Consider the following 17,152-nt stretch of genomic DNA (forward strand, 5'->3'; position numbering starts at 1 on the left):
TTGCCATAATCCTCTTAGGATGGACACATCTATGTGTGTGTGCATGAGAGAGAGAGAGAGAGAGAGAGAGAGAGAGAGAGAGAGAGAGAGAGAGGCAGTGCAGTGCAGATTGAGGTATTAAATGAAAATGGTGAAACAAGTATTCAGATCCGTCACTTTCTGCTACGTATTCATCAGTAAAATGTACTAAAAGTGTCAAACATAAAAGTAAAGTTAAAAAGTTCTGCAGTAAAAGTACTTTGGTCCAGTTTGTGATTATGAAAGAATCAAAAGATAAAGCTCTGCTACATAAATATCTATTTCATTTGTTTGCAATTTAATCTTTGCTTCTCTGTGAAATATAATTTTACCTCTTCAGGCCTTGAGCAGTATATTTACATATAACATAGACACCTGAAACATGACAGGATTATATTTATAATATGTATTGGTAAAATAAAGCTTGGAGTTGGGAAAAGTCCCATTTTCTGCTTCCCTGATGAAAACATCTGGAATCTAGATCCCCACTGTAGGATATTTCTGTCACTCTGAGGATCTCAGAGCTACCAGGATCCTTTGTTGTACATTTTGATGATAAAATGATGCAGATAAAAACTAAAAATAATATGTAATTGGTTCTGACGCTGACCTACTACAAAAAACTCAGTTACCCATAATGCCTTGAGAAGAAGATGTCCGGGTCGGGGAAGGCCTCTTTGAGGTTGCGCTTGTTAAACTGACCGGGCCACTCAGGCGGCGTCAGTGTAACATAGTTGTAATATCTAGCACTGACTCCGCCCACCCAGTCGAATTCCGTTCGACGCCGGATATAAAACGAAAGCGCACCGTAACCGTTGATGAACACTTCCGGTCGCTGTCACCTTCTCGTTCCCCAACTTTACTGCTCGACTGTGGAGTTAAAGAAGTCAGAGAAATGTCTTCATCACAGACAGTAAGTGCACTAAAAGGGATAAAGTATAACTGTTCCCGGGCTTCGGTAAGGAATTAACGTTAGCACCTTGGTTACCGGCAGTTTGTTCCATCTGTCGCTACGGTAACGTTAAGTTAGCTAAAACTTGAACTTACGCACGCTGGCGTTAATGTTGATTCTTTATGGTGAGTTAACATTTGCTTGTATTTCAGATTGTTTAATCACTTTACTGATGTAAATATGATGCAACATATTGTTAAAAGAAAAAAAAAAGAAAAAGGTTTGCACAGAACAAAAGAGGCGGGTCAGTTCTCGCCTAACTAGCTCTGAGACACAGATGATGATGACTAATGGCTGAGGAACCTACTTTCACTCACTTATTGTTCACAGCAGATCTGCAGGTCTGTCTGGGAGAAATGTTCAATGTAACTTAGAGAAAATGGTGTTTTTGTGAAAATGTCCAGCAGGAAGTGAGCATATAAAATGAATGAATGAATGAATGAATGAATGAATGAGTGTGTGTGTGTGTGTGTGTGTGTGTGTGTGTGTGTGTGTGTGTGTGTGTGTGTGTGTGTGTGTGTGTGTGTGTGCAGCCATCAACCATCCACACTGATTTGTAAGTTTTTCATTGTTTTAGGTGAGAAAAGTAATACTCAGTTTGATGTAAATAAACTGCATCAGAGAGACCTCTAAACCATTATTCAAAATTACTATCCAATGTCTTTTAGTGAATTATAAATCTAATGAAATAGTTTTGTAAAGTTATCATAATGTACTTTGCTGTTGTGTCACGTGTTCCTTTAGTGGAGGATATAAATCCAATATTAAAAAAAGGGTAATGAAGTGTTCCACTCAAAGTCAGTAATGTCGTCTGTCTTCTGGGTGTTGAGCTGGTGTTATTGTTCGCATTCAGCCTCAGTTGTTTTTGCATTGTTGTCTCAGTTTTCAGGTAAAGACCCAAACCAACACAAGCGTGTATCCGTTCAGTCCAACCCTGGATTCCTGGAGCGGTTAGGTGAAACTGCAGGAGGAACTGTTGTTGGCGTCGGACTGTTTTTCCTCTCGATTTATGTGCTCTTCACCAATGAGGTAAGAAACACTCACACAGAGGACGGTTGTATACATGAATAATGCACACTAACACAGCGCATGCTCTCAGGGACGGGCTCTGCAAACGGCGTCGTCCCTGGATGAGGGTCTTTCTCAGGTTGTGTCATTGGGGCCTTTCTCAAGCTTCGACCTGCAGAACGACAACCGTCTAGTTCATCTGTCTGCACAGCTGCGCACCTCACAGGTTTGTTTTTTACCGTGTTAATTTCATTCTATTGCTGATTTGACAGCTTCATTAAGTGACATGCTACCAGTAAATGTTAGGTAATTTATCATCTGCCACTGTGTCTGTGTAGCCCCTGCATGACCCCAACTACAGGGTGGTGGTGCAGGCAGTGAAGCTGAAGAGGCAGGTGGAGATGTATCAGTGGGTGGAGTACCATGAGAGCAAGTGAGTCTGTTGTCTGCATATGTCAACATTCAGGGTGGGGTCAGCTGTAAAAATGTTGGCTGGAATACGGAGTATTATTAGCCTGAAGTGAGTTACTGTGCGACTACTTTCAGGGACTACCAAGAGAACGGGGAGACCAAAACTGAGACGACGTACACCTACAGTGAGTTATTTTCAGAATTCGGTCACACTATGTTTGACTCTGGTTGAAGCTGTATGAATTGTTTTGATGTGATTCCTTTTCCTCTTTTTTTTTTTAGACACCGAGTGGAAATCAGAGTTGATCAACAGTCGTAATTTTGATAAAGAAATCGGTCACCAGAACCCAAGGTACTCAAATGTTTACAAGATTATTCAGTTCTGTTCTGTGACATTAGAAATAACATGTTTGTGTTAATCTTTGAATCTAAGCGCCATGGCGGTGGAGAGTGTCACTGTGGTGGCTCCGGAGGTCAGAGTTGGACCTTTCTTTCTGTCTAAAGGTAGCCGACATAAACACGGTGCATACAGAAATGAAACACATGCTGTATTGTTGGTCACACTGTTTGGTTTGGTCTTCCTCAGGCCTAGTGGAGCAGATAAATAACTTCCAGACACTGAGTTTGAGGGATTTTACTGCCTTTAACTTGGATCCATTTCTCAGTATTGATGACGATTATTTCTATCACACTCAGTACCCACGCAAGCCGGAGGTGAGCATGATGATGTGAACTTCTCTCAGATATATAAACTTTTGGTCTCTGATGGGTTATGTACTCCACATTGGTGCAGTAATTGAGTCTTATTCGTATTTTATTTTTCTTAAGGTCGGAGATGTGCGTGTGAGATTCTCCTTCGCTGGACTGAGCGGTGAGACGTCTCACCTCGGCCGGGCTCAGACTGTGAGTGCTGCAGATGACCAATTAAAACATGAATTTTACTAATGAGGATCATTGACTTAAAGCATTCTCTGGATGCTTTTCCACTGTGGCCTTAATGCCAATATCTTTTTTTTTTATTAATCACACTCAGTAATGAAATATTTTATTTCTTGATATATCAAAGTCAGAACTGAAATGAACTGAATAGTTTTAAATAAAATGATTAGTCTGGTGGACTGGTTGATCAACAGAAAATTAAACAACATCAATTTCAGTTTCACAATCAGTTAAGTCATTTATTAAACATTCACTGGTTCCGACTTATCAAACTAGATATAAATATTAGTATAAAATGGTACGCATGTTGATCTCTTGTATACTACTTAGATTAATTAAATTACTAAGATTAATATCTATAGTATAAACGATGTACAATTAGTTTGTAGTGTTGGGTAAGATGTAATAAAATTAAGAAATTTCACAGTTTCTCGTCTTTTAACCTAATGAGAAATCAAATTGCTTGTTTTGTACAACCGACTGTCCAAAAGATGTTCAGTTCACCATCACGTAAGATAATAAGACTGACGCAACCTACATTTGAGAAGCTGAGACCAGTGAATATTTTGAAAAATAACCAATTAATTTTCTGATCAGTCGACTAATTGTTTCAGCACTAATTGAAACTATTACTTTCCTACAGTGCACATATAGTTAAAACTTATGGTCTTCCTCTTATGAAGCGCTAACTGTTTCTCAGGTCAGTATTGTGGCCATGCAGAGAGGGGAGCAGCTGATGCCTTTTAAAACCAAGTCAGGAGACACTCTGGAGCTCCTGTATCTGGAGGAGCTCTCTGCAGAGGTCAGTGTGCATTTTAATTCCTTTGTTGGACACTTAGTTTTTTTGTGTTGATTTTAATTTGCTTTGTTTTTTTGGGGGGGGGGGGTAATGTAATGTCCATACCAATAAGTTCTGGTTGTTGATGCAGTTGTATTGTTTCCTGTAGGAGGTTTTTGCGAAAGAACACGAGTACAACAATATGAAGACATGGGGCCTCAGGGCTGCAGGCTGGGCCCTCATGTTCCTTAGTATTCAGCTGACCATGCGTATCATCTACACATTGGGTAAACAAACACTCACAGCTGTTGTACATCCACATCATACATGAATTTCTGTCCCTGCATCTCATTTATATTCCTCTCTGTCGTGTGCCTACAGTGGATTGGGTTCCTGTTCTGAGGGAACTTGTGTCCGTGGGGCTGAAGATCTTCGCCTTGTGCGTCTCCTGCTCTCTGTCTCTCCTCACCATCGGAGTTGGTTGGTTTTTTTACCGACCGTTGGTGGCCGCAGCTCTGGGAGCACTAGCTCTGCTTCCACTGTTTCTCGCCCGCTCAGGACTTGCAGCCAAGAAGAACGAGTGACTAGTGAACTGATGATTATCACAACAATTTCCTGGCTGTAACCGTCCATCGGAGGTGTGAGACAGTGTTGTTTGCAGCTGGTTTATTCACAGCAGGGTTACAGACCGCGGAGGACTCGCTTTCTTGGGCAAAACAGACATTGTGTGGTCATACACGTGTTATAATTGGTATAATAATAATAATAATAATAATAATAAGTTAATCCAAAATAGTCTAAATGTTTCAGTGGACTTGAACATATATATTTTTTTAAAATTAATAATTCATAGTGGGCATCACTCGATTACCCTCAAAATATATTTATGGACAAAAAGAAATCACCCATCAACCCCTGCTGGTGTTGTCCTATCAGACACGTGTGGAAGCTGTTGTTGCCTTTAGACCTCAAATGTTATGAGATGTTCATCCAACTGTAAATGTGTTCTCACTTGATATTTTGTTGTATGACGTATGGAGAACGTCATTTCCATCTTTATTATTTTGTTGCAACATGAGATTGCTAGTTTCATTTTTACTGTAAATATATCTTGCCAAAGACTTTCTCCCTCCTCAAAGGTTGAACTCTGTTTCCAGTTTATTAGTCACTCCCAACTGCAGTCTAATACAAGAGTTCTTTAACAAACCCTCCCTTCATGAAGGTTGTAATGTACTGTTTTTAATGTTTAGAGAGGTGTTGTGTCCACTTTAGGAGGCTGATTGCTGCTGAAGTGTATTAATGTTATTAATATGAACATTATAACCTTCATAAGGGTGAGATTTATTGTAAGGCTGTTTATTAGACTGCATTAGTTTTAGCTAGGTCTATGTTCCTAATGTAAAACATAATATATATATCTTCATATATCATTTGTTTCCTCCTTATTGGCATGTCATCAGGGATTTGTTTATAAGATAAAAACATTTTTGTTTTTCTTTCATTTTAAAAATGAAAAATGTCAGTTGCTTTTTCAAAGAACCACGTCTGGGCAGAAAGACCAATCTTGGTAAAATACTTAAGAACTGTGGATCTGCAGTGTTATTGAACTGTTTGTATGCAATGTGTGATAAATAAAGCACTTTTTGTTTTTTCAGACCTTAATGAAATCTGATTCATGTTTCCAATTGGGGTGCAAGTCAAGATGACCAGGAGTCCAGAGTCCGAAAAGCTGAACCCTAACCCTTACCCACAGAGATATCAGTGGCGTACGTACCAGCCAATGAATAACTAAGAGTTGAGGTCCAGAAATATCAAAACAATCTGTTGATGTAATAAGTGTCACTATTAAAGTTTGTCCACCAGAGAGCAACTGACAAGTTTGTTTTCCAGCTATTAGTTTTTCAGCTCAATATTTATTTGTCTTCATTATTTAAATTAACCAATTTAAGAGGGTTAAAGGTAACTTTCAAACAGCGACATCAGCCCGGCTGCATTGACTAGATAATAACCAGAGCGGCTTGTATTGATCCGTAATGCCCACCATATCTGTGCACTGTGGCTAACCCAGGACACGTGTAGTGACTCAGACCAACGTCAAAAGCTGAAAAAGTTTCATCCTTGGAAATGTTTTTGCCCGAACACTGCTCCAAATCTTTATTCTGCATCCAAGTGGGACTTCTGACCCATTCAGTGTCTTTCAGTTTATCAAGCAAGTGATACAAATGATCAAGATTCTTACAAAGTAATTTATTACACAAAACACTAAGTTTCCATTTGCGTTTTAACAAAATGAGTTTCCAGTCTCATATTGTGCATATGATCATAATGCACGTAGGATTTGTATATGAAGCACACAAACAAATTTCGACTTCATGTGTGCATCTGTTTGTTGAAATAATTAAAGGACTATGGGTCACAGTGTACAGGTACTTCACCCTAGTTGGCTGTGGAAACATTCCTCAGATCAGCAGGCAGGGCTTAAGCACTTAACTGTAGTTGGCAGGTATGACTCAACAGGTCCCCCTGGCTGACCTCTTTGATTACATAGTACATGTCGATAAAGGAGGTTTCATTATGGCAAATTTACTCATGTTAAAGTACAAAAAAGTAGTTTCCATAACCTCAAAATTGAATACTGACAGAACCTGACTACTTTCGCTTAAGACAAAAAAAGTAAAAGCATTACACCTTTAGTAAAAACTGGGGAGAACAGTCTTTTGTGTGGGTGTGTTTGGGGGTAGGTTTGACCTAATGCTCCTTCTTCTTTCCCCCCCTGTAGGAAGCAGTCCTCATGCCCCTGCTTACAGTAGGACACATTTATTGCTCTTCTTTCCCCGCCTGGCCTGTAGTGCAGCCCTGGTGGCCATCTCGAACACTTCCCTCACACCATCCTTTGTTTTTGCTGAGCACTCCATGTATCCAAAGGCACCGATCCTGTTTGCCATGTCCCGTCCATCTTCTGGTTTCACAGGTTCCTAAAGAAAACATTGAGATGAGGAGTTTTTAGGGAACAGGCGTTCACCCCCGGGAGAGCGTTTGCGTGTTTGTTTTGACATTTTTACCTGTTTCATTTTGGCAAGCTCCCTCCGGGTGTGCTCATCGTTACGCAGGTCCTTCTTATTTCCCACCAGGATAATGGGAACGTTGGGGCAGAAGTGTTTGACCTCGGGAGTCCACTTCTCTGGGATGTTCTCTAGATAAGTGGACAGAAGGACACCATCGGTCAGAGCAGAGACACAGCAGCAAGGTACGTGTAGGTGAGAGGAATCAAACAATACGGAAAATGATGGATTCAGAAGAAAGTTGTCGTTGTTGCACAGGTTCCTCACAAATGTCACAATATGATCAATGCTTTGATAGGTGCGTGTGCAGTTGTGACGTACATTACAGACATATGATGTGATACAATCAGCAGAGGAGTAGTGTGCTAATATGCTTTCCCCTGTCCAACAAATGTGCCTGTTTAACTATTTTGATTGTGGCTGACTCTTAACAGGACCTTAATATAGAGCTATTAATCTCTATCTGGTCTGGTCTACTTCCCTCCTAATTATTACCAGTTAGTTGGAACTACATATGTATTGTTTCCACTATTTCCAACCCTCCTCCTCCAAATATTGGTGAAAGTCAAAGGTACTGTCTAACAGCAACAGCTGATAAGAAGAGAGCAGGTTGTGGGCCCACTTTCTTGTAGTACTTGAAGGTTGTGGCCCCAAGGCAATTTGAGTTGGAGACCCCCCGATCTTGGCTCAACATACACTGTCAGCTCTCCGTTTGAACTTACCAAGACTGTCGGGGCTGTCGATGGAGAAGCACATGAGAATGACATCAGTGTCTGGATAGGAGAGCGGGCGCAGTCTGTCATAGTCTTCCTGACCTGCTGTATCCCAGAGTGCTAACTCGACCTGCCATAAGAGTTAACACGTTATCAATCACATGAACCAAACCATGTTCGGGGTGCTTCAGGTCTACAAGTTTAACATTTTAATGACCCAATGAGTTCATGAAAACAAATAAAAAATACTCCTTTATTACACCAATACTGATTTGGTGCACATAAAAAACACATTTACATTTGCTATGACTCTGATTAACCATTGTTATATGAAACAATTACTTCAGCAAGTATCCCATGTTATTTCGATGCTGCTCTTAGACAGTAAACAGTCAATGCAACCTTTTTTAAAATAAAGACGGAGATATTGATGATCAGGATATAAAGAATTTATATTTTGATCAAAAAAATGTATGGTGTTGTTGATCTTGTTCTCTCATTCCCTACTCCCAATATAATAGACGAGTGGTTCCCAACCTGGGGTTTGGGACCCCACCTGGGGTCACAAGGCCTTCTTGATTTAAGCTGTGCTAGAAAACTTAAAAAAATATACACAGTAGGCTTATATGTCAGCATTTGGTTCACTTCTGTGGAGAGTAAAGATAGTTTAAAAGTAAATGTAAAGTAAACTGTAAATTGTCTAATCGAACAATGGCCAAATATCAGGGACGACAAAAAAGACTGAATTTGTCAAAAAAAAAGGCCTATTAAGTCTGTATGATTGTTAAAGTTTAAAAAATACACAATACAGATAGGGAGTTGTATATAAAGTTCCCTAAAGATGAAATAGTCTGCTTAAAATTCATCCAAATCACTTGTTTTACACAAACCAGTTTTGCAGTTACTGAGTTCACTGTCTGGGTTCATTGAACAGGTTTGAATATGGTATTAAATATCCATACAATATGTCACTTAGTCAGGGGTTGTCACTTTACTAAATGACAGACAAGGTGTCCCTTAAGGAAAAAGGTTGGGAACCCCTGTAATAGACAGTCAGTAGTTTCCTTTATAATTAGAAATAAATTGAGATTTTGTACACTTATGAATCATTCACATAATCAGTGATGGGTATTGTGTAACTGTAATTTTGCATCTATAAAGTCAGTATTGTATGTTGCACTGTGGAACTGTTCATATAAAGTCATGTATGTACCCTGCACAATACTTTTTTTGTTCCATTGTGTGGTAAAAGGTTACCACATAGTGCCTTTAAAGTTTGACACTCAAGACACAAATATGGACACTAAATGAAATACAATACAAACTAAATAGAAATGATTTCAGGCGCAGCCAGAGAGAGCTGAGCAGATTCATTTGCGTGACTCAAAGTTATTTGTATTTTAACAACAATGAACCTACCTTGAGTAAGAGCTGTCATTAAGACTAATATATCCTTTGTTAAATACTCAAGAAGCATTTCATCAACCCACAACAACAAGATAAGTAAACTTCATTCATATAAATCAACACATCAATGCGACCATCACTGGTGAGAGGGAGTGGTAGGAGATAACCACCAGCATTCAGCTGTTGTTGTAATCAGATGCCAAGTTACATAATCCTGATTTTGGTCTGAAATGGGAGAGAAGAGCTGAAAATGATTCGTACCTGTTTGCTATCAACTTCAATGTCAGCGACGTAGTTCTCAAACACCGTGGGCACATAGACCTCTGGAAACTGGTCCTTACTGAACACAATGAGCAGACAGGTCTTCCCGCAGGCTCCATCTCCCACTATGACCAGCTTTTTCCTGATTGCTGCCATAGCTGCAGACAAGAGACAAGATAACAGACAACAAAAACATCACAAAAGGTTACGACATGAGGAGACTTTATTTATAATAAAACACGCAGGGGGCGTTTAATTGCCTCCAGGCATTGTGCAACTACAACCAGGACCCCTGTGAGAAAACGACGAGCAGCCAGTAACCTTCAGCTGTGTTGACACAACGCCAAGTCTGCAACCAACACCCGAGGCTATCTGTTCAGCTTTCAGTAGCGACACCGACACTGTGTACAGTCAGTCCACTGTACAGTACGTTTTACATAACAACGGCCTTTAACAGAAATAATAAAAGTTTGAGAGCAAACGCCTGTGATGTTGACTTTGTCTGCCACGATGATACATTTCCGCTCCAGTGTTTCTGAGCCTTCACAAATTATTCACATCACCATTAAAGCTCAATGTACCCTCAACCCTAACGTGTTGACAGCCGGGGACACTAACATATAGTTATATCTCGCTGCAGTGTGGGTTGACCATCAGTTTAGTTATGTTTACTAAAGACTTGCCGCTAGCGACTGGAGCTAACCAAGCTAGTGTTAGCCGGATAGGAGTTAAAATCTTTATGGTTTTATTTAAATGTGTTGCCGGATACATTATGATATAATGTATGTATATAATGGTACCGTGGTGTCTGCGATTTCTTTGTCACTACTCAGACAATCCTCACTTTTTCCTTTCAGTCTCAAACCGGTATGGCTGGTTAGCTAGCTGGCTAGCTTGGCTTAGCTTAGCACAACGGAAGTCAACGAGACTCCATCGGTCCGTTAGCTAGCTGGTTAGCGTAAGCATAATATCGGAAGAAAATATAGGTTTACAGAGTATATATAGCGATATTATTGCCAATAAAACACACCGACAACGTCCTGCAACCCACGCTGCTTGTACACATCACACTCTTACCAAATGATCGGTTTAAAATCTATCCAATTGATTTCCAAGTAGTGCTTTGTTGGCCTCCGTCGCTGCTGCTGCTGGAGGATTAACAGGAGGGAAGTGAGGGGGTGGGGAGAGATAACAATACACTGCTATACAAACATTAAACATTATGAATGGATTACATTATTATTCTTTATTTTACATGTCATCAATTATATATTTATTGCTATACTACATAATGCTTTATTATGAGTGTTGTACTTATGATTATCATGATGATGGTGATGATGATTATTATTATTATTATTATTAGTATTAGTATTAGTAGTAGTAGTAGTTTTTTTTCTTTCCCTCCCTCACTCAGATTGTTAAATGGTGTAGTTTGCTGACAGTTACAGTGTATAACCAGCTCAGTTTTAAATGAAGGACTCCCACCCTGCACAGTGAATTTCACCTTCTTCCTTCTGGATGAGGTTTAAAGTCCCAAGATGTATAAAAATAGCTTTGTTCCAGGGTTTTTTTTGTTTTTGTCTGCATTTTTATCTTATTTATTCCAGTGGTTAATTATCTTAGTGTTTTATTTATTGATCTATCTTTATAATCCTGATTTTTAGAGCCTGGAACACTTTTACTTTTATCTTTATCCTTTATCGTGTTTGTATTATGTTTGTTTACTGTCTGAGTTGTTTGTTGTTTTTATATTTTTTGTCAAGAGGAATGCCCTGTCTCTTACTGCAATCCAAATCTACCCCTGGGTACAGATAAAGTGACCTTGAACCTTGAGACCTATTTTGTCCTACATGATTAAATCCCCTTTCTATAGATTCAGTACAACACCTGTTTTTTGTTTATGGTAGGAGCTGCTGTAAATTACATTGACTCATATGCAGTGGTGGAAAGAAGCAGTTACTCTTAGTGCTGCACTTAAGTACAAATTTAAAGGTGCCATGGCTGGCACATCACCCCAGGTATGTTGCACTTGATTATTGATGGTAATTAGATTAATGTTTCATGGAAATAGTGTTTTAATGTTTGAAACTGAATATAACTTGTGTTGCTTTCGATTTGTGAGTATTATTGTAATTTCGGTGAAGTTCTGTATTCAGTTCAGAATTAATTTCTTAAATTCAGAGGCATTAATCTGGGGGTTTTATAAACTAGAAGAACTTCAATCCAACTCTTTTCAAAGGACTTCTTAAGACCGCAAGGCATTATGGGTATGTTGGCTATGAGGATAGCTGTGTAGTTGCTCCCATTTTGTCATGGCTGACAAAACACCTGCTGCAACTCACAGGTAAACACTTTCTATCAATGTATTTAGCATTTATTTTTTTAAAAGCCGAATTTACGTCTCGTAATATGTGACCAAGATCACTTTAGTGTGTGGCAGTAGCACTGATCGCTTTGTGCTACATAGCTAGACAAGCTACTAGTGAAGATGAATTTAAACTGAATATTGAAAAACTAAATCTGAAAACTAAATTCTGGACAGAATTTCATACTCTGATCAAAACTGAAACAAAACTCACAAGTTCAAAGTAAAATGAGTTCAATTTCAAACCATAATATTTAATTTCAGTTTCAAGTTCAAATGTTGATTACAATATCCAGTTTGAACATTTAAAATCTGAAATGATTAAATTCAGATTCAATCATTGCTGGCGCTAAAACTACTCCATAGTCTGTTGTCAGTTGGTGCAGCAGTGTATTAATAACTGCAGCTCTTACTCTAATCCTGATAAGAGGCTTTCTGCACACTGCTCAGTTCCACCTCGCAGAAACCACCTCATGCGTAGTTCCATGAAAACAGTCATACTAATACCACACATTCATCTGACTGTTTGGCCAGTCAGTCAACAGTAAAAAACAACACTTTGACAAAAAAACGGAAAACGTTTCTGAGGTTTATTTCTCTGAAAATTCCCAGGCATGTATGATCCTCTTCTGAGAATTAAACCAGTTGTAAACATATGTCTTTTAATAGCTAACAACAGTTTTCCAAGAACAGCCACTGGTATCCGTGCCTGGTAATAATTGTGTGTGTGTTTTACCTCTTCAAAAGGAAGGTGATTTTAAAAAATGATTCTGCACATAAAACAAATACTAAATACACACTGTACCCTGTCTTTTATTTCGTCTTTGAAACGACTTGTCAACCACCACTGGCCCTCCAGTCTTCATGTCATGTAGTATCAGCCTGACCTCAATTCTTTCACATTCATAATATTGGTAACAACATGCCATATCAACGTACCCTCAACTATTTAAATTCCTAATTATACTGTGATTGGATTTGACCAATAAAACCCAGACATGCAGAAGGGAGACATTACAGTGACACCCAGCAGGGAGAGAATCTCTTGTTTGGCTCCAAACTCGGATTTTGTGCAAAATAATGATCAAAACATGCTGTATCAAGAGAGCCACAGCACACACAAAAAAACCCAAACAAACAAAAAAAAAATATGCAAATACATGTTTAAGAGATTTGTGATAACTGTAATGGTGCCCAACGGTTGCAAGCGTCACGTGAGATTACTGTTGACTTGGCCATGGTTCATCAGGTTCATTGATTTCATAAAGAGGGAATAAACATTGCTTTGTTCAGCACTCAACACAAATCTCAGGTCCTTTGGCACCCTCAAAATGAGCTCCAGAATAAACAAAAACAGACATGAAAAAAATAAAAAATCCACAGTATTTCTAATGTTATCTCTGCTGGAACAACAAAGCAAACAATAGCTGCTCTTTTTACAGATTTATTATTGATAAGTTTGTGTCTGTCTTTGGGACCACTGGTCTAAAACATGCAAACAAATCCGTATGACTCTTCTTACTGGTGGGAAATGGAGCCAATGACTGGGGGGGGGCTCACATATGGACATTGTAGAAATAAAATAATGTACAGTAGCGTAAATATATATAAAAACAATAACAAAGTTTTTTTTGGAGAACAACAGTAGTGCTGTAGCAAGACTGAGCTTATTCATGAGCAGTGAGGTCACACTGAGGTTTATTGTACATGAAGTATTTCAGTTTTTATCCCTCTGGGCTGCTGTCTGTTGCCTGGGGTGTCCAACTGTCCCAGATTCACAGTGTGTGCTCATGGAGTGTGACCCTGACCCACGTTCCTGTCTCTGTGTCCTGTACCCGAGGGACAGGGACCCTCATATCTGGAAAGGGTAGTCCTGCATGTAGCGCAGCAGAGGTTTTGGGAGTGGCAGCTGGTCGGGGGAGTCGGTGAATCTGTTGACTGTGAGGCGCGTCAGGTGCTGCAATGAAGGGAAGGCCTCTGGTTTGTGCAGGGGGTGCATCAGCTTCAGAGGCACGCCGCTGTCCTTAACTGTGTGCTTGGCAGGGTCGGGCTTTGTTTTGGGATGGATGTCCTTAGATGCCTGGCCCTGCGGCGTGTCGCCTGAGCCCCTGTAGTGCTGTATGAGGCTGAGAACATCTGGGAAGGACTGCAGGTGAGGCAGGCTGGGGGAAATAGAGTCCAGCCTGAAAGAGCCCCTGCTGTACTCTATGCGCACACTGGTAGGTCCACAGCGGGTTTTCACCGACAGGGCCAGCATGTACTGAGGGTGACTGCTGTCCCGCATCAGAAATGTGCCTTCAGACTGTTTGAGGAGAGCTTCGCGAGCTTCAACCGCGGAGATGGAACCCCAGTACCAGCCTGCAGATGGTTTGGATATCAGTTTTAATTTTAATTTTTGTTTTAGTTGTATTTTAATGAAATAAAATGTGAAGTCAAAATCAGTGAGACTGCTGGCGTACCTGAGGTCTGTAGATACTGGAAGGTGGTGGCGATGCAGCGCAGGTCCTCTGCTGGGTCCCAGGGTGGAGGAGAAGGATGAGGACAGCATAAACCTCTGTGCTCCTCATGATGGGAAACAGCTACAGCCCGGGCAACCATTTCTGACTGACGGCAGCCCTGTTAACATAGTCAACAGAATAAATAAGAACAAACATAATAATTTACTTACTTTACAAGCTTTTATTGTATTCTGTTCCAAAATCTCTGTCAGGTTAAGTTAGTAATACAATGTACATCTCAGTTTGTAAATGTGTGTTCTGGTTGCACAATTTTAATTGAGATATGATCACAAATATTAACTAACAGGCACAAAACCAACCAACCAAACAGCAGCACAAGGACAGATAAAAGTACAGAAAAATATAGAACTTAACAAACAAACAATTAAAGAAACAGAGTATTAAAACTCAAATTTACAAAATTAATTAAACCAGTACAGAACAATATATATAGCTGTTGATTGAGTCAGATATTTAGTTCCTGTGGCCACTGTGTATTTACTTAACACAGAATTTAAAAATTAAAATAAGATTAGATAAACCTTTATTGATTCCAAGAGGGAAAGTCCAAATGTTAAGGACAGAATAAGTACAGGTAAATAGAAAAAACGTAAAATAAAAAACCATTATTTGAAATATATAAAATAAACGATTAAATAGAAAATACGAAATAAAAGTCGAGACTACACAACAGCAATTTAACTAAAGATACAAGGTAAGCAGTATAGCTATACAAGCAGTACCCATGTTGCCCTAATGGTTGGTCTACAGTACACAATGTGACGGTAAGATAACTCATTAATATATCTATATAGATATAAATATAAACATATATAAAAGCCAATGCTTGCGGGCTTATAATCATTCATGCATTAGAATTATTTATATATCCATAAGAAAATGTTAGTAAAGTATAGCAGTGTTAGAATTAAGCAGATGATAAGAAAAGAATAAAATATGAATGTGATTCTTTAAAATGATCTTACCTGATAATAAAAAAACAAATCATAGGGCTCGCGACCAGCTTGAAAAATAAAAACAGCCCAGGGAAATAATAATTCAGCAGTTTCTCACAGTGAATAATGAAGTGTCTCAGTCGAATATGGCGAAGAAGAAAGCATTTCTTCAAATACAAGATTTGTTGTTGTCATAAAAGAAATAAAGCAAAAACAAACATCCGAGTGAGAGTGTGAGACTGAAGCGGAGTGTGAAGCTCTTTATTATTCAGTAAACTGCGGGACAGAAAACAGCTCAGTTCAGTTTGGACTAACGGAGGTTCCAGGAATCTGTTTCCGAGAAAGGTTTTGTGTTTCAGCGCCCGCAGTGAGAGACAAGCTGCTGCCAGCAGCCTCACACACACACCACGCACGCACGCACGCACGCACGCACGCACACACACACGCACGCACGCACGCACGCACGCACGCACGCACGCACGCACGCACGCACGCTGTACACACACACCCCTTCCGCTACGGCCTTCAAAATAAAGTGCAACGACGGCGCTCTCTGTGAAGAGCTCAGACTTTGTGACTTACAGAGCAGGATGGAGATGTGATGTAAAGATGGAGCACATGCTGTGAGAAATTATTTAGAAGTTTGTAAATACTGAAATGAGGCCATGAGGTCACGAGTCCAAGCCCTCCACCGCAACCTGAGCCAACTAAAACATTTTGAGTCTGTGCGGTTCTTTTGATTATTTGGACTTTGTTTTATTTCACAATGCCACTTCTCATCACACATTTTGAAATAAAAACTGCTGGAGTTAAATAAAAAAAATTACTTGAAATACGCTGGGTTATTAGTAAAAGAAGCATGATGCAACATTGCATGATAATTAATTCAGTTTTCACATTTTATTGGCTTATATATATATATGTTAAAGAAAATAAATAATACTTATATTACAATATCTAACACAATATACAGCATAGAAATGTATGTATAGGTATGTACATATAAGTAAAAATAAAAATGAAAATGGAAATAGAAATATAATAAAAGCCTAAGAGATATATTAAGCTAATAAGAGCCTATATACAAAGTAAATGTAACTGTGAACTTATTTCCCAGTATGTGCTGTTTATTAAGTAAACGTAACTAAAGCTCCAACAAAACAGTCCGTCAATAAATCCTCCCCTCACACACAGTTTGTTGACACTGTTTTAGAAAGGTGTTTATTCAACTGTATGATCATTCTGGAGGCTGTAGCCTAATATGTGGTGCCGTTGAATTGTATTGCATTATACTGATAAGTAGACCTATTGTTTTGTCCACCTCATGTATATTAATGATATAATTAATTTTATCATATATTAATATTTATATAATTCATGCAATCACTTCTGAAACAGTCTAAATAAAAACGGTTTATTATTATAATCTTCATTTAATGCAGTCTGCTGTATTAGACTGAATTAGTTTTAGCTAGATATAATAAACCGGCAGCTGAGTGTGTATTTATTAATATGATTATTTATTTCATAAAGTATTATTCATTCATTTAATTTTTAACACCTAATTGTTTTATTTCCTCCATCACCTGTTGTTTCTTCACCGCAGACAGTTGTCAAGCTTTTATGTTGAAGAGAAACAGCAGTACTTCCTGTAATGTTTGAGTTGCCTCTGGCTGTCTTGATGTAGCTGCAGGCAATAATCTGTTTAATGCTGCATTTGTGTCCAATGGGAATACTGCTTTTCAACCTTTACATGTCTGTATAACAGAGTTTGTAACACT

At 39.0% G+C, this 17,152-nt stretch overlaps 3 protein-coding genes across 4 annotated transcripts; 1 reads left to right on the forward strand and 2 right to left on the reverse strand.

Annotated features, from left to right (window-relative positions):
• The first annotated feature begins 784 nt into the window (after positions 1-784).
• LOC127372556 (transmembrane protein 43) lies at positions 785-5,762 on the forward strand. 2 transcript variants are annotated; one of them, XM_051416441.1, is made up of 12 exons: positions 785-931; positions 1,853-1,999; positions 2,070-2,204; positions 2,317-2,411; positions 2,525-2,574; positions 2,672-2,741; positions 2,823-2,893; positions 2,976-3,103; positions 3,218-3,292; positions 4,029-4,130; positions 4,276-4,393; positions 4,488-5,762. In XM_051416441.1, exons 1-12 carry the CDS (start codon positions 914-916, stop codon positions 4,688-4,690), a joined length of 1,212 nt encoding a protein of 403 aa, XP_051272401.1. In that variant the 5' UTR covers positions 785-913; the 3' UTR covers positions 4,691-5,762. The 2 variants fall into 2 exon arrangements, with proteins under 2 accessions (XP_051272401.1, XP_051272402.1); XM_051416442.1 differs by lacking the exon at positions 785-931 and adding an exon at positions 978-1,095.
• Positions 5,763-6,332: 570 nt separating this feature from the next.
• Positions 6,333-10,726, reverse strand: LOC127372575 (rho-related GTP-binding protein RhoA-B). The gene is made up of 5 exons (XM_051416471.1): positions 10,627-10,726; positions 9,550-9,707; positions 7,891-8,011; positions 7,169-7,299; positions 6,333-7,081 (listed from the first exon to the last, which is right to left on the reverse strand). Exons 2-5 carry the CDS (start codon positions 9,703-9,705, stop codon positions 6,908-6,910), a joined length of 582 nt encoding a protein of 193 aa, XP_051272431.1. The 5' UTR covers positions 9,706-9,707; positions 10,627-10,726; the 3' UTR covers positions 6,333-6,907.
• A 1,767-nt stretch (positions 10,727-12,493) lies between these two features.
• LOC127372572 (cytokine-inducible SH2-containing protein-like) lies at positions 12,494-15,740 on the reverse strand. The gene is made up of 3 exons (XM_051416467.1): positions 15,402-15,740; positions 14,377-14,533; positions 12,494-14,275 (listed from the first exon to the last, which is right to left on the reverse strand). The coding sequence occupies exons 2-3, from the start codon at positions 14,513-14,515 to the stop codon at positions 13,770-13,772; spliced, it is 645 nt and encodes a 214-aa protein (XP_051272427.1). The 5' UTR covers positions 14,516-14,533; positions 15,402-15,740; the 3' UTR covers positions 12,494-13,769.
• Positions 15,741-17,152: the final 1,412 nt, after the last annotated feature.

Source organism: Dicentrarchus labrax, unplaced genomic scaffold (genome assembly GCF_905237075.1).
Source record: "Dicentrarchus labrax unplaced genomic scaffold, dlabrax2021, whole genome shotgun sequence".
In the NCBI taxonomy this organism is placed as follows: domain Eukaryota; kingdom Metazoa; phylum Chordata; class Actinopteri; family Moronidae; genus Dicentrarchus; species Dicentrarchus labrax.

Bases quoted from the DNA above. Each gene is read 5' to 3' on its own strand.
- LOC127372556 (XM_051416441.1), top strand. The intron at 2,742-2,822 runs GTACTCAAATGT...TTTGAATCTAAG, and splicing joins ATCGGTCACCAGAACCCAAG to CGCCATGGCGGTGGAGAGTG. The intron at 4,394-4,487 runs GTAAACAAACAC...GTGTGCCTACAG, and splicing joins GCGTATCATCTACACATTGG to TGGATTGGGTTCCTGTTCTG.
- LOC127372572 (XM_051416467.1), bottom strand. From the start codon at position 14,515: ATGGTTGCCCGGGCTGTAGCTGTTTCCCATCATGAGGAGCACAGAGGT. The intron at 14,276-14,376 runs GTACGCCAGCAG...AACCATCTGCAG, and splicing joins CCAGTATCTACAGACCTCAG to GCTGGTACTGGGGTTCCATC.
- LOC127372575 (XM_051416471.1), bottom strand. From the start codon at position 9,705: ATGGCAGCAATCAGGAAAAAGCTGGTCATAGTGGGAGATGGAGCCTGC. The intron at 8,012-9,549 runs GTACGAATCATT...CTCTTATGGCAG, and splicing joins TTGAAGTTGATAGCAAACAG to GTCGAGTTAGCACTCTGGGA. The intron at 7,082-7,168 runs GTAAAAATGTCA...TGTTTTCTTTAG, and splicing joins AGCTTGCCAAAATGAAACAG to GAACCTGTGAAACCAGAAGA.